Raw genomic sequence first — 17,819 nt, forward strand, 5'->3', positions numbered from 1 at the left:
ACCGAAAATTTGCTTATTGAACTTTACAAGAAACTTTTATTTTGAAAATACTTTTAATATAGATATATTTTTTCTAGTTTAAAATACAAATGTAAATGATATATATCATTTAATTTACATAAAGTAATTTTACAATTTTTTTTTTGTAGAAAAAGTATCCCTAATGCGCCAAGAAAAAAGTCCATTTCTCCGGCATATAATCTTTTAAAACATTAAAAAAGATGAAATGTAAAACAAACTTTCATTGCAATATATATAATAAATTCTATTTTGTTTAATAATTGTAATTTATAAGCATTCATTGTGTTTGTTATGCAAAAATATCCCAAAATATTTTCGAATGAAACAAATTTTCCACAGCAGCAAAAAGACCTCTCGCATGCTTCTTTTTAAAGAAGCAAACTTGTAAAAGATCAGCAATAATCATGTCGTCAGCGACAGGGGAGATAATCGTTATAGAAATTGTATCAACCCAATACTGCATTAGTTGTCTTTCTTTCGCTAACTTTCATATACGTTTTGTATGTCTGAACGTAACCAATGGATATACATGTATATAAAATAATTATTATATATCTATTGAAATGCATCGGGTAGAGGCCACAAACAAGCACACGGTTGTGTAAACATTTTGTTATTCATGTGAATTTTCAAGTATGGGAAAGGCTAAAATGAAATATAGATCTACTTTTAATGTATCGCTTGAATTAATGAAATGGCGTAGTATGTAAGTACGGAATCCTGCTCGTCTAGCTAGTTATTATTTGACGTATATGCGACCACTTGCGGACCACATGCGACACAAGACAATACACATCTCTGGAGTCCCATCTGTGTAACAAGTAGAGGGTGTGGTTCTTATAACATCATTTTTTTAAATGTTGTTGTTTGTTTGTCTAAATCCTGTATGGTTAACAAGCACACACTTTCAAAATGTGAATTATTACGTTATATTATTGTCTATTTTTTGTGTTTTTTTTGTGTTTTTTTTTGTTGTTGTTTTTTTTTTTGTTTTGTTTTGTTTTTGTTTTCTTTGTTTTGTTGTTGTTTTTTTTGTTTTTTGTTTTTTTTGTTTTTTTTTTTTTTTGCGGGTGGGGGGTCATTGTTGTTGTTTTTGTTATGTTCTTGTTGTTGTTTGTCGTGTTTTTTGTTTGTTTTTTTTGGAGGGGGTGGTCGTTGTGTGTTAAGGTTGTTGTTGTTTTAAATCTCTGTGTGCAATGACAATTTTCTATTTCACAATTATAGCTGAATGGGCATTTTCCTAAAATTTAGCGGTAAGCCTTTCATTACTCCAACATAATGTACTTCTGTACTTCTGTCCTGATATTGTTTTTGACCTTCTGCGTTTAAAAAAGTTAAAATACGCCTTTTCTAAAGTTTTAACATTAAGGAGGTTCTAAAAATGTATAAGGTTTAACGGGAATGTTATTTAGACATATCCATTTTTAAATGTCAATATTTAATCATATACGCATATATACTGCATTATATAGATAATGACTTAACAGACCATCGTAGTTTTTTTAGGGAAAGAAAGATATAATTTGTAAAAGTGTCATTCTTTGTTATTTACATAATAACATCATCTGAGTATTTTATAGCTCTTTGTTTTGTTTTGTTTATTTTATTCCTTACATCACATCTACATATCACATCAGATCACGATATCACGAAGTTCGCCACATCAGGACACCGTGATATCACGATACATTCATAAATTACATCCATGTTCTTACTTAAACTTATCCAGAACATGACTAGGGCATACAATATACAATCATGAATGTCCCATACAGGTGTAAATATTATATTTACTATAATATGTAAATTTTAATTCTTCATTTCAATGGTGTAATTATAACGATTTTACTTGTAATTATGATATTAACATATACAAAGTCACTTATAACTCTGTAGAGAGTGACAATGTGTCGTATTTTTAATTATGCATTTTATGTATGATATGTTGTATATACTGTATAACATTAATGAGACTAAAATAAAGAATAAAATAAATCTCACGATATCACGATATATCAGACATCACGATATCACATTATGACATCACGATGCATCACATCATGATATCACGATATATCTCAATAAACTACATCACGGTATATGTCAATGTCATTTATGATATATATGTTTATTTGTTGGTTTGTTTGGTAACTGATTCAGAAATTACTGTACAGAGAAACAAATGCTTCCTTATATACCACAAAAGATCTATATAGCACTATAAAGTTATTCATTCGTTTCTTAAAATGCCCATATTTGCCACGTGAAGGGCAAATTGATATTTTCGGGGTTCAGACATACAACAGAAGTGTTGTCCGGTTTTAGAGCCCGACCTTGGTATTTTTACATGTCCGATGAGTAAAACCAATAACAAAGGCAAAATGTGGGGGTAATTTTCTTTCATTTTCTAACTATAGTCGAATTGATTTACCCTAAAGGACAGTTTCACACTTTCGTGACAAAGCTTATTTCCTTAACCGAATAAAAGCCGTTTAAACGGGTACAAAAACTCAATTATAATACGATTGTACTGAAATTTTGACACCACCTATGTGTAATAATAAATTTTCGAGCTATTTTACAACCTCGCGTTTATAAATCCGAAGTTGACAAACCCAGCTTTCATGCAAACTGAAATTAATTCGGTTTAATGATCAACAGTATTGTTGACAGAGAACAAGCACTGGAAAAAATCATTATTTGAAAGGGAAAAGAAATTTAAATGAGCTGTGTCATGACAAAATTAATATAGTGGGTTTGCATCCGCGCAGTCTGATCAGGATCCATGCTGTTCGCTTACAAACCCTATTACAAGTAGAGAAACTGATAACGAATAGCATGGATCCTGATCAGACTACGCGGATGCGCAGGCTGGTCTTGATCATGATCCATGCTGGTCGCAAACCCACTATGTTGGATTTGTCGTGACACGGCTCAAATAAAGTCGATGGACATTAATGCAAAAGCAAAACGAAAAAGCTTTAAATATTCTAAGTTTTGATACCTGTCATTATACAAAATTACAATTATAATACTTACTTATTACACAGAAATCGTGCTTAAATATTTCCGAAAAAGTTATAAAATATGTGCATAGAGTTGAATCAAAATAAAGATTATTTTGTGGGTTTACTTTTCCGAACACGTTGATTTGAACTTTCAGGCGTTTTTGGCTCCACATCAAAGTGTCTGTGGCCTGAATCACAATATTTCTAACCCGTTACAAACGGAAAAAGGAACTATTTTAGTATAATGTGACACATTTTCGACCTGTTATATAGACTGTTATTGCCATGTGCTAGCTAAAATAACTTTATTTTTCTCTCTTCACTCACAAAACAATCTTTTAATACTTTTTTTAAATAGTATCTAATTTACACAAAGAAAAAAACAACAAAAAATCAAAACAACAACAACAAACTGGCATCACTCTAAATGCAATCTGCAGTATTAAACGTTTAGATAAAACAAGATTTGAAGTTTATTTTTGAACTTCTTAAATTTGTGTTTGCGGAAAAGATGTATGGATTATACAGGAACATAAATAAATACTTTAGGGAAAGTTCAATGACTAAGGTAAACACATGATCATGTGCGTTTGAGGTAAGGCTAAACAAATGCCCTATTAACACAAATACATTTACAATCAACAAAAAACTCCATATATTAAGAGTCATATGATTCAAAATTTCAAAACTCGATAAGTGCAAAAAGTAGCATACAAAACAGCAGTCTTAAAAAAGAGAAGGTCAAAATATAGCGCACACTGTGCAGAAATAGTTGCGCTCCATAGAGCGTGACGGTAGGTATTAAGGCATTCTGCCGACAGTTTCAAATCTATTCAACCACCTATAAATAATTTGGTCAGGAAAATGGCTTACAAAAGGTTAGTGGGAAAATAGTTTTTCAATGTAATAAGTGTTATGTACGTAAATAACTTATGTAACTTATTTGTTCGTACATTTGATTAAACTGGTTTTAATGCTATTTTTTTAAGTAAGGCTGATCTTAGAACTGTTTGTATTTGTTCAAACTGTTTTAATTCTATGTCATTTAGAAATTATTGATGACGTTATTTTAAATTATTTTCTCCACGGTTTGCTATACTGCTAAACTTACTTTAATCTTAGAACTTCCTAGCACTTTACATCTTATTTTATGTAACAATGATATCATTTCTTAAATAATTCAATTCTTAAAGGCACATTATGCCTAAAAAATTTTTTTTTAATCTTCTTAAGAAAGGGAAAACAAGAAATTTATAGTGTTTAGAAAGTATGATTTTTTTTATTCTTAAGAAAGGGCAATCATGAGTTTTATAATGTTTAGAAAATGTTAGATGCTTTTAGAAAATGTTAGATGCTTGTTACCTGAAGAAAGTAGTGATCAATGTGAAATTATTTGTCATAAATGTATCAAAATGTAAACAAAGTACAAATAAAAATTTAGTATTTTGGCTTCCATTCAAAATAATAATTTTACTAACGTCCAAAAAGTAACCGACGAACAATATGGTCCAGGTAACTGTACTATAATGAGACAAAATTAAATAGCTTTTGAGAAATAAAGATAAACGCATTTCTGAGGCATAATGGGCCTTTAATTAACAATAACATCGATTTTTTATCGATTACTTGCAAAAACATTAGGCACACTTCAGTGTGTTATATAAGAAGAATATATATTTTTCGAACTCCATTTTTCATAATATAACAAATCATATACGCGACATTAAAGGCCAATTATGCATCAGAAATGCTTTTTCTTTATTTCTCAAAAGCTATTTAATTTTGTCGTACATTTATAGTATACAAACATTTTATCATTAGACAGTCACTTGAACCATATTGTTCGTCGGTTGCTTTATGACCGTTAGTGAAACTAGTATTTTGAATGGAAGCCAAAATACTACAATTTTATTTGTTTACATTTTGATACATTTATGACAAATAATGTTACTTTGATCACTACGTGCTTCAGGTAACAAGCATCTAACATTTTCAAAACAGTATCTTTTTCAAAAACTTTTAATTTCTTGCATCTTGTTGCAGTTTCCAAAAACTTACTCATTTCATTCTATTGCACTGTTCGGCGGCCATTGGTATATTAATACATGCAGTAGTATTTGGTATGGAATTAAAAATACTTCTTTGTTTATACTCTGCTACATTTACGACGAATAACTGTGCGTTCAGTGCTACTTTCTTCAACTGTTAAACACGTTCTTAATCGATTGTTAAAACATAATTAAACACAAGTTTGACATTTCTAAAGTAAAATAAAAAAAATTATTTCTTAGGCATAATATGCCTTTAATTGATTAAAAATGTGAAAACTTACTGTCTTTTAATGATTTGTACTTAATTTTATTTTATATTAAAAACTCTACAACTCAAAAACCGTAACTTAAAAAAATTAATATCAAGAAACTACGCTGACGTCCAAAAACCTCAAAACAAAACATTTGAGCCGCGTCATGACAAAACCAACACAATGGGTTTGCGAACAGCATGGATCCAGACCAGCCTGCGCCTCCGCGCAGTCTGATCAGGATCCATGTTGTTCGCTTACAAACCCTATTACAAGTAGAGAAACTGATAGTGAACAGCATGGATCCTGATCAGACTGCGCGGAGGCGCAGGCTGGTCTGGATCCATGCTGGTAGCAAACCCATTATGTTGGTTTTGTAATGACGGGGTTCATTTTTAATTTGTTTCAAAACAGAGCATTTAAATCTGTTGCATAGATCAGCTGAGGCGGTGTAAACGAAAGGATATTCAACAGAGAAATAAAGAAATGTACTAAAGTTCAATTGTTTAATCATATTTTGTGTAAATCTTAATCAGATTTGAGTAGAACCGTTTATCAATCTTTGGGTAATTTTCTTAAAGATGTACTATGCTCAAAATTGATATTAGAAAATATTGACAATGGATACACAGTCTCGTTATAAATATAAAATAAACATGTTTTGAATTCAAACAAAGTAGATAAGTTATGTTTTAAACTTTACACACTTAGGTGATCATAATAAGAATATAGTGAATTAAAAATTACCCAAAAAACTGGCATTTTGTTTAAAAAAGACCAACTTTACTTGACCTGAAATAGGGAACGCAGATTCCCATTCATAGTTTATTCATTCTTTTATCCGAATTAAATATATTCAATCAGAATATCATAGATTTCAATAAATTTCTAAGGATGAGCATTGTTCATCTTTAAATATTTAAATAGTTATTCTGAAAAAAGCGCGAATTAGCGAATGATCTGAAATTCATTGGTCCATACCTACATCAAATGTTATATAAATCTAAAACGAAATACAGTCCCTTCGTGTCAAGAAACCTCAGTGATATCCCTTTAACAAATGACACACCCGACATGGACTTAATTTGAATTAATTAAACAATTCAAGATGAGCGAAGTGTCCTTAAAAATCAATAAAATGAATTTAATCATCCCTACCCTGAATTATCGGTCTTTGTTAGTTATCAAATTATTTCGGATAACCTCCTTGTTCTCTTAGTCAAAAATTTTATGAAAATGATCGAAAAGTTGCGATTAATTAGATAATCACATCTTAACATATGAAATTGGTGTGATTGTGAAACATCCAGACATATCTGCAATAATAACGAACGGTAACTCTGCGTAGAGATAATTAGATTAGTGTGATTATGAAACATGTAGATAAGGAACGGTAACTCTGCGTAGAACTAAGACCATTGGTGTGATTGTGAAACATCCAGATAGACCGCAGTGATAACGAACGGTAACTCTGTGTAGAGAAAAAAAGACCATTAGTGTGATTGTGAAACACCCAGATAAAGAACGGTTACTCTGCCTAGAGTTGAGATCATAGTCAGATATGCAGTGATAAGGAACGGTAACTCTGTCTAGCGAGATAAAACCATAATTGGTATGATTGTAAGATTGGCAGAATTTCATTTACTTTCTTTTTTTCACAGTTATAAACATCCTGCATGTTTCGAGTAAGTCAGATGAATACATCCGAAAGTTCCTTTGATACTGTAACCAGCGCTTTTTGTTGCCCTATTTTTACAGATAATTTGTAAATTTCTATTTTTAGCTTCCAGTTACTGCTGGTCCTCGGCTTGCTCCATATGGGATCATGTTACAAAACTTTTCAGTCAAACATTCCAAACGGCGAGAACGTACCAAGTCCGTGCAATCCAAATCACCTATGGCAGGGAGTCGGGCATTTTGCCAAACTCGGCGGTGGTGAAAGAAACTCGTTTGGCTTGGACTTTAAAGCAAATGGATATGTAAGTTCACATACATAGGACTTTAAGTAATAGAAAGAGCACCGAAACACGAGGCTATCTGATTTGTACGAGGGGGTGTAGCCCCCGAGTATAAATCAGATTGCCGAGTGTTTTGGTGTTCTTTCTCTTTTGTATCATAGTCAAACATGACAGCACGTTCCCTGTTGTCATAATATGAAACCCCAGAAAAAAATTAACCAATGAACGAGCATTTGAATATGATATTTCTGCCCCTTTCCCTTTCTCTACCGTCACAATAAGTAAACCCCAGCAAAAATGAACCATAAACGGGCATTATTTGGAGTGCGGGTAACTGATACCTGCACTCCAGTTACCGCACTGTGCATGTATATGTATACGATTTAACTCCGACACTTTTTCAACAGAAAGGTCCCCAAACTATGATACAACATATTTATTAAAGCACGTGTTGTAACTTATCATATTCACATTCAAATATGTTCCGTAGAATTTATTTTCATTTTCGTTGTCGCTTGTATGGGTATGAATCCTGAGGTTCAACCCTTTTGCCCTTTGTTTAAATTGTTGTTATGTAAAAATAATATTTTTATATTGTATTCAAAGAGCAATGAAATATAATTAAACTAAATTCCTTAGGTCACCTTAACCAATGCCTTCGAATATGTTTCTGTTGCTAGTGGTTTCTTTCAATATTTAAGGTCATACATGTATTGATAAAAACAACGGAAAAATGCAATGGGAATTACATAAAACTGTTTGACCTTTTAAACCTTTATTTAATAAATTTATTTTTAATTTAACCTATAACCGCAAGAGCATTTTGCGAAAAATGGCTGTTTTCATTGAAAAGCCTCCCGTCACAAGTTTAAATTGCCATAAAACTATCAAGAAATGTTTCAATACTGATCAAATTTAGCGAACATGTTAACTGGACCATTGCCTTTGTAACGGCATGCTCAGTCTTAAATTTCCTTTTACAATGGCAACGAGGGGACATCTCAAAATTGCCAGAAATCATATTTTTTTGGCGGGGTCTCGGGGCGAAAACACGAAAATGGCACAAATAAGCCACCATACATTACCTGGTCATATTTAACCTCTAACAAATCCAAAACGTTCTTTGGCACCCCCCTGATTTTTCTTTTTGTTAAGGGGTGGCGCCGAAAAAAAGTGATCACTTTTCAACAACATTTCTCAAACAAAAACTAAATGAGGCATTTTTTTCACAATTTGAGGCTTCAAAAAGAGGGGGTGAAAAAAAGCGTTAAAAGGCGTGTATATGAGATAATGGGTAACATAGATTTTATCAGTATAATGATAATATATATTTTATTATATTTATCTTAATTTTATTTTCATTAATTAGTTTATTTTTTTATTATTACATGTATATATGTTTTTTAACAATTTCATGCATTTTACATTTTTAACCCTTTTTAAATTGTTGTTTTTTCCATAGCTTTTTTTCTTCAAGAGTTTTAATGTTTTGACCCCACTCTTCAATTCCGGAGAACATTTTAAAATAAAGCTATAAAAGTTACCTTCATAAATATGGTAATACATGTATAATAGAAAGTGCTTGCTGTTCTAGAATTCAGCAGTTATATAAGTCAGGTCATATGGTGTTGACATTGTGTTTAATTTCACAATTTAAATATTTAAACAGTTACACAAAAAGCTTTCCGTAAATAGCTGTACGCCTGTATTGAACAAAAATTTGAAAATAATGATAATAATTGATCCCGGTGACCCGGTGAATATTGACGTTTAATCTCAAAATGTTCCGAATATACCAGCCTTTTGTAAACAAAGATCGCTTTCTACTTTAAAAGAAAGAAAATCGTCCTCTTGACCAGTAATTCTGTTGTTTGCTTTTTAGGAGTTTTTTTTTTGTTTCTTTGTTTTTTGTTGTTTGGGCTTTTTTTGGCTTTTGGTTTTTGGCTTGGGGGGTATTTGGGGGGTGTCTTTTCTTGTTGTTGTTGTTGTTGTTGTTGATGATGATGATGATGATGATGATGATGATGATGATGATGATGATGATGCTGTTTTCTTTTCCTACTTAAAGATTTACTTGGTAGTTTACGTGGACTGCTGAAAGGGTCGTTTGTAATGTGTAAATTACTTTCTTTGCTCACTGTGCGTCAGGTTAAAGGAACTCCACTGAGGTTTATAAGCCTAAAATCATAAAATTTTAATTTTCCACATAGATAAACATGAGCACTTGTCAGCAGAAGCAGAATATTAATTGAAAATAACCAAGAAATATAGAAGAAATACATTAAACATCATATGTTTGTGCTATTCTCAGTCCGATTTGAGTGAAAAGCGTTTAAATGCTTTTCAATTTTGGTCATTTTTCACTATTATAATAATTATTTTAGAAAAAAAAACGGAGCAAGCTAATGATCTGAAATTTTGCACATAAGTTATTAGTATAGATCGACATCAAATGGAGTAATAATCTCAAAAAATTATTTCCAGTCCCGTCATGTCAAAAAACCTCAGTGCAGTCCCTTTAAGGGTTTAATAAATCAAACATATTTTAACATAACAGTCATGGACAGCGTCCCTCTGCAGGATGGACTCTGATGGGGATGGAAAAACTAACGGAGAAGAACTTGGGGATCCAAATTGCAACTGGAAACAAGGGGAGACCCCTGAAACAAGCTTAGGATTGTCCCATCCTGGTGTGTAAAATTTTCATATGGCTATAAATGAGTATCTGTTGTTGTTATTCTTATTGTTGTTGATAATGTTGTTTGTGTCAAAAATTACATTATTAATTATTGCTTCATATTTTAAAGGCTCAATCTATCGAACTGCAATTTACATTCTTTTTAAATTTTGGGATAAGTTTTATGAACTCCCGATGGAACCTTTAGAGAGAAGAAATATAAGAGAATTACAATGACAAAAACTGATTTAGATCAACAAATTTGATGTCACTTTTATAATTCTAGAAAGGTTACATTACCAAGTGTAAAAGGTTTACACACAAGTTTTACTCATACAAGTAACTTGTCAATTATGTCAAAAAATACGTAGGAATTTATACTTCATAATAAATCATGTCTTTGATTTAAAATTAAAAAAAACAACCAACAAAAAAAAAACAAAAACATGCAACACCTTTGTTTATCGATGTTATCAGCGTCATTGTTAACTAATGAAAATCCACGTTGTATACTTACGGTATTATAAATGATAATAACTAGTGACAATATATAAATATATATCTTATATTCCAGGTTTCTGTGAGCCAGCCGATTCGGCTGAATGCAGGGATAAAAACCAGAATTTGGACTGTTCAACTACGGAGTTCTCATGCGATGCGCTGTCCGACCCAGGTCAGTAATTTTCCTTTTTTACCAAATAATTTACTTATATAATGTGTATTGTAAGCTAACAAGATAAAATTGGAGATGTAACGGTTCTGTTTTATCATACCAATGTATTTTGTTAAGCCCTTTCCACCATAGTTTTTGGCCAAATTAAAATGTATGGGTGTTCAAAACTTCAAATTTTTACGCCCGAGCAAACGGAGCAACCCGAGCCGGAACAAAACCGTGGTGGCTCTTTTATAAGGTTAGTTTGACTCTCTTTGATTGGCATATTTGCAACCATAGATAGCCGCGGTTTCGAATTATTCACACGGAGGGAGCATGCATCTTGCTTTCCCTTTATAGCTGAGTGGCTCCAGATGATCCAAAATATTTCATGCAGATCAAACCTAAGATTTTGAGAAAAGTTTCAAGTAATAATTTTGCAGTATTTCTCAATTTATCACTTTATTTCTACAGCGTGACTAATGCAGGACGGGATATTTTGCATATTTCTGGCCACTTTGGTAATTTATGTGTATTGTAAAAGTCTTTAGCAATGTGTAAATTACTTACTTTGTTCACTGCACACTTCTTTAATTTTAAATACATTTTCAAAATTTTCATGAAAACTGGCATGAATCAGGAGGCATGCTGCTTTAATGTTTGATTGAAAATCTTTTTAAACTGGTGGTTAGTTAAGCATATACATGTTTTATATAATACATGTATGTACTTTATCGTTATCCAAGCTGCATAGAGATCGTTATCTTGAACGACTATTTGGATGTTGTCTATCTGAACAATAATTCATTGTTACAATCTGACTAAAGCTCAGATCTACTTATCTCTTTTCAGTAGATCTGATCGAAACCGTTTCTGTTTCACCTTCTTTATAATTCGGATTTCCCGAGAAAGCTATTTTAAGTCATGCAATCAAACCATGTTTTACATAGGCATTAGAAGAAACTAGTATTTAAATACCGTTATCAGTGGAAGTTAAACAAATTGCTGATTCTTTTTTTCTTTTTTGAGAAGAAAAATGTTTGAAGTATTTTTAACAAATCAACTTTAAATAATAGAGTATATTTTTAATTGGCCAGATTGTTTTGCCAGTTTACCTGTCAGCTTTATGGGCAACGCCATATTTGTACTCAAAATCATTATCTGCTCAGTTCTGCTTTTCCCAAGGTTAAATTTAGAAACCACATTATGAAAGCTCGCTGATGATTGGCTGTGTTGAAGATCACCAGAAACTAGTTCGTATTTGGTTACGGTTAGATCTAATTGCGGAGCATTATTTTGAGCGGATTTTAATTAGATTGCTTATTGTTATATATTTACAGACATTGAAAGTTACACAGTCCGACTTGACGACACGGCTGTCCCAGCAGAAGAGACAACCTACATTTGCCAGATAATGGACATCCCTAGCGATAAAGATTACCATCTTGTCGCGTCACAGCCTTACATTCAAAACATCGACGTTATGCACCACATCTTATTGTACGGCTGTACCGACAGTGGTAGGTTAAATAGATTATATAATCATGTTTGCATATAGATAGCAATACAACGGAGCCCCTAAGGTGACATTTTCCACACTTTTTTGAAAATGTCACCTTAGTGGCTTCGTACAATACCGAAAAGCGGCTAAAATATTTGTTCAGTGTAACAGCTCATATAGCAGGATAATGCGGCAGCAATGTAGGCTCACCACTTTTCAACGATTATTTGGGCAATGCATCAAAGGGACTCCACTGACATGACGGGACTGGAAATAATATTTCTGGATTAATGTTCCATTTGATAAAGGTCTAAGCCAATAACTGGTGTGCAAAATTTCAGAACAATTGCTAACTCTGCTTTTCCAGAAAATACTTTAATTCTGGAAAATGACCAAAAATTGAACAACGTTGCAACGCTTTTCACTACTTAAATCGTGCTAAGTCTATTAAATACGATTTTCAAAATGAATTTCTTAATTATTTTGTGTATGTGTTTCTGTTAAGTGCCCCTGAAGGTGATATAGGTAAGAAATTCAAATTTTATTTTTTAGGCTTTTGACCCTCAGTGGAGTTCCTTTAAGACATACCAACGACTAAGAAAAATATTATCGGAGTTTACATCACCTTCGTTAATTATAACATGACATTAATTTCAGCACCAATTACCCCTGAAATGCGTAGCCCTAATAAATGCTTCATGAACCGATTGTCTGGCTGCGAAGAGATACTGGCTATCTGGGCTGTAGGGAGTAATGGCTTGTGTTACCATGAAGATGCCGGGGTCAAGTTGGGAAAGACAGGATTTAAAACAGTTCTGCTCGAGGTTTGTCGACTCCGAAATAAAATTTAATGTAGAAAAAAAAATAATTATAGAGTTTCTTTTCAAATTGATAATTAATCTTTTGGTAAAATTTTAAAAAGGGGTTTGAAGCGAAAAGGGGGACGAATCTTTATGATTTTATTCAACATACTCGTTAAAAAATTCAGTACCCTTTGATTGAAAACTTTTAATTTTTGTCTTTTTTGTGGGGTTTAATTTTCCCAAACTACATCTAAGGTTTGAATTTTTTGTTCCGAATATAACTTTCATATACTATTATTGCAAATTTTATTCAACTCGTCAATTCACTAAGTTCAGTTTCTCTTATGTATCTTTTAATACAACAGATGCACTGGAACAACCCTATGTTGGTCGACAATTACAGGGATTCATCGGGTATTACCCTTCACATGACGCCTAATCTTCGCAAATACGAGGCCGGCATGATGATGATTGGTCAAACGTCATTAGTAATTCCACCCGGACGTGAACTATACACCGCCAACTCCACGTGCAGCTCTGAATGCACGAGAAAGAAAATGAACGGAAATATTTTTATTGCGGGGGCTTTCAACCATATGCATTATCTAGGTATATGTTTTTCCTTAAAACCCAAAACATTCTTTCCATTGCACCGGAAAGTCATTTTTTCTGATCTTCCCCCAAAATAAATAAAATGATGCTTGCCTAGTAAATTGCTCGAATGAGTTCAAACATTGGTTAGCTCGGATGAAAAACTACATGTAGGTCACAGGAGCTAAAAAATAGAAAATTCTTGTTAACTCTCTAGTGGATACTGTTGTTATCCAAATATCCTGAAAATTGGTCTGCACGTATGTTTTGATGATTTCTTGGTCAAGTCCGAATATTGGTTACATGTACATGGGATCAAAAACTAGGTCACACTGCCCAAATATGGAAAAACCTTGTTAACACACTAGTGGTCACATTTTTGACTCAATTGTCATCAATCTGTCTCAGGATGATTGCCTAGTAAATTGATCGAATGAGTTCAAACATGGGTCATCTCTGATGAAAAACTAGGTCACAGGAGCTAAAAATAGAAAAATCTTGTTAACGCTGTAGTGGATACTGTAAGTTGTTATCCAAATATTCTGAAAATTGGTCTGAAAGTTTGTTTTGATGATTCGAATATGTGTCACCTGGGGTCAAAAACTAGGTCACACTGCCCAAATATGGAAAAACCTTGTTAACACACTAGTGGTCACAATTTTGACTGAATTGTCATCAAACTTGGTCAGGATGTTTGCCTAAGTAATTTCTCTGATGAGTTCGATTGGTCAGGTGAGCGATCCAGGGCCATCTTGGCTCTCTTGTTAATAATCTTAACTAGGTAAATCTTCGGTATCCAACCCGGTTACTTAAGACAGTAAAGAGCACGTGTTACTCCCAATTTTTATATTATTTTATATTCTTTACCAGGTAAATCAGCGTTATCCAGCCTGGTTACAAGGGACAACAAAATACACGTTCTAGCTGATGATCCAAACTACAGTTATGATAGTCCAGAGTTCTACATGTAAGTTCAACCAATATGTTTCTATATTTAAAGGCTAGATTCGAAGTATTTCCAAATTTTATAAGAGGTTGATCGAAAGTACAAAATAATATAACTATTAATCTATATCTAAAAAGTGAGATGATTTTTCTCATTTTTACGCAGGAAGTCAAAGACCGAGGCCCGGGCTTTGGCTTGTCCGGCTTTAGACAACAAGTATATATTTAAAAGGAAATCAAATAAAGAAAACAATTAAAATATATATTGACTTCTATACCAATCAGTGAAATTTCAAGTGCCATATCTGATAGGGCGCTGTCATTTTCAATGTAACTCTATAATAATAGGCTGAGTATTCCGATAACTGAACGATCGCAATTTAATCTTTGAGGTGTTACGAGTGAAAACGGAGGAGGGTAATGAAATAACGCATGAAACCTTCAAAACAGAACATGTAAAATAAAAATGAACGATTATTTTAATCGAATTCCCAATTCATAGGTTTGCCTTATTTTATTTTAATCGACTTTTGTCTAATTTCATATTACTAATGACGTGATTTCTTTTTCTTTCTTTTTTTCAAAATAAAGATTTGACGAGCCAGTCGAAATGGAACCTGGTATGGAACTTAAGTTACGGTGTGATTTCAAGTCAACTTCTCGCACAAAGACGACGTTTATGGGGGAGGCTACCAACGACGAAATGTGCTTTGCATTCCTAATGTACTACCCGAAAGAAAACTGGATGGGACAAGGTGCGTACATCGGCAGTTAAAGGCACATTATGCCTCATAAACAAATTCAATTTCAATTCTTAAAAACCGTAAAAATGATTTCTATAATGTTTCAATTATGGCTTTAGAGAATGTTAGGTGCTTGTTACCTGATGACAAAAGCGATAAATGTGAAATATTTGGCACTAAAGTAGCAAAATGTAAGCAAAGTACTTTTTTGACTTCCATACAAGATACCATAGTTCACTGTAACTGTACTTATAGTCAAGAAAGCAACCGATGAAAAAAATTCAGGGAATTGGCCAATGAGTAACTTTAAGGATAAAAAATAAAAGCATTTCTGGGACATAATGGACCTGTAAGATAATTACATAACGTTCCTTTCGGTGTAGCTGTGGCCATTTGACGTGAGTATGCTATGAAACAAGAATGGATGGGTCATGTAACGACAACTAGTATTTGTAAAACTTCTATTTTGTTTAATGTAACAAAACCGTTTGAGAACTTGTGGCGGCATGCCCGAGTGGTTAACGTGCCTGACCAGTCTAATGATCGCTAGCCGCATGGGTTCAAATCCAGTCAGGGACAAGTCGTTGTTTCCTGGGGCGAGAAACATTAAACTCATTTCTCAGTACTGGTTGGTTCCAGGAACGGATTCGACAGTGTGTCTATAACCTTTAAACTTCCTATACAATCGAACTAAAGTAAATTCTGTAGAAAACAAAAATGTTCGCAAAAACGTTCAGTCAAATGTTTGGTTCATTCCAAGGACCCTATACAGCACAATAATAAGGTTGATATTATTTCTATACAAAATGAAATGTATATGAAACTTATATTTATTATAATAGAATGCGTTTCGCACGGCACAATCGACTCCTGCGAATGGGAAGATGGTTATGCGGACGGCTGTGACCTGAATAAGTTTGGAAACCCAGCGTAAGTAAATTTAAAAAAAAAATGACTAAAATCTTAAATATATATATTCTTATAGCTTATGAGTGAATAACATCTTCCTTTAAGTTATGATTCCCCAAAATGCACTACCTCCGCTTTGAGAATATGCTGGGACTACTGCCAACTGCATTGAAACGGCGGGGTGCGGGTTCAAACCCCAGAAGGGGCAAAAAAAAATTATTTCTTTTTTTAAAGTACTTTCAGCTGACTTTGACTCGAAAATAATAGTTTAAATAAAAGAGTTATCTAATATATGTCATGTGATCGTGTTTATGCTATTTTTGCACGTGCTCGCTTTATATGTCGCTGTAGATGACGTAAGCTTCCTCACGCATGTAAATGTGCATAGCTAGCATATAATTATTATGCGTGTCAGTTATATGGTGCCTTTCATTTTCTATATCATGTATGTCTTTATCTTAATCATTATATAAATTCATGCACAGAGATCCGGAAAATATAGAGCGGTATTCGCTCTTGGAACAGAATTGCAAGGTCGGACTTTGTTTGGAAGAATGCAAGCCAATATTGCGGGAAATTTTTCAGCATCCGTGCTATGCCCCTGGTCTTTACAAAATGTTCCGAGGTATGTCTCTTGACAGTACCGAAGACCAGTCAATGAAAGTTACCTTACTTGAGCACTATAACAAACTGGATTCATGCGCTGCTGAACTGGAAAGAGAAAAGTGTAACGGAAACGGAAATGACGGATGGAATAGACCGGAAATAGATGGTGCTCACGGAATTCATTTGTCTTCAACCGTAACATTGTTAGTTACATCTTTACTGGTTTATTTCTGGTAGTATATGTGGTCTGATAACTAAATGTAATACTATATTTTGCATTTATAAGAGTATTACTACATGTGATAAAACTGCTCTTCGTTAACAAAGCGTATTTAACTTACCAGTGCTAAGATTATACCTAAGTAGAAAAAAAATAATATAATTTTATTATATCTAGATTCATACTGAATTATTTTTTAGAATATCAGAAAGTCGTCTGTGAATTCATGTATTTAGATGATATTTTCATGTACAAAATCTTCAAGTCACAAACTTGTCAATCGTGTTGTTGTTTTTCTTTACTTTTAGTTTGTCATTCCTATATGAAATCCAACTGAATATCGCAATAAATATATCTTTATTTTTGGAAATGTGTCCTCTTTCTTTTTGCGTTTTCGCAGACTTCATGCCCAAAATAAGGAAATGTAATAGAACTTACTCAAAATTAAAAAAAAAGTTAAATCCAAAAGTGTAGTGTACTTAAAAGCTAAAATCAAATAGAACGAGGAAAGTCTATAATTTTCATGCTGACCTGAAGTCAAGAAGTTCAAACATTTACTGATCCAACTGCAAGAGCAAACTTGTTAATCCCCTAATTCAGGTATGTCTTCTTCAGTCTCCAGATTAGTTTTTCATAGTCCTGTAAACATATGCTCACCCCACATGACCATTCAGCCATGCCAAATTAATTCATATCTGAAAATGGTGTAAATTAACTTAAAAATGTTTTATAAAAGTTTCTGGTCCCGATCAAATATCCACAATGCTATTTAAAGAAGTTTCTCTAATACTTACCCACATCTTCTTCTAGATCTTCTTTACAACAGGAAGCTTTTGTACCAAATTATTTGAAGCGTGCCTTAATTGCCCAGTGTACAAGAAGG

The 17,819-nt window shown here is 33.0% G+C and overlaps 1 protein-coding gene across 1 annotated transcript; it reads left to right on the forward strand.

Moving 5' to 3' along the window:
- Window positions 1–3,754: 3,754 nt before the first annotated feature.
- Window positions 3,755–17,300, forward strand: LOC132747788 (DBH-like monooxygenase protein 2). The gene is made up of 11 exons (XM_060737284.1): window positions 3,755–3,907; window positions 7,115–7,310; window positions 9,847–9,979; window positions 10,541–10,639; window positions 11,959–12,138; window positions 12,777–12,943; window positions 13,288–13,531; window positions 14,384–14,480; window positions 15,050–15,213; window positions 16,044–16,131; window positions 16,596–17,300. The coding sequence occupies exons 1-11, from the start codon at window positions 3,894–3,896 to the stop codon at window positions 16,951–16,953; spliced, it is 1,740 nt and encodes a 579-aa protein (XP_060593267.1). The 5' UTR covers window positions 3,755–3,893; the 3' UTR covers window positions 16,954–17,300.
- The last annotated feature ends 519 nt before the right edge of the window (window positions 17,301–17,819 follow it).

This window comes from Ruditapes philippinarum, unplaced genomic scaffold, assembly GCF_026571515.1.
Source record: "Ruditapes philippinarum isolate M1 unplaced genomic scaffold, ASM2657151v2 ctg1750_1_1_1_1, whole genome shotgun sequence".
NCBI lineage: Eukaryota > Metazoa > Mollusca > Bivalvia > Venerida > Veneridae > Ruditapes > Ruditapes philippinarum.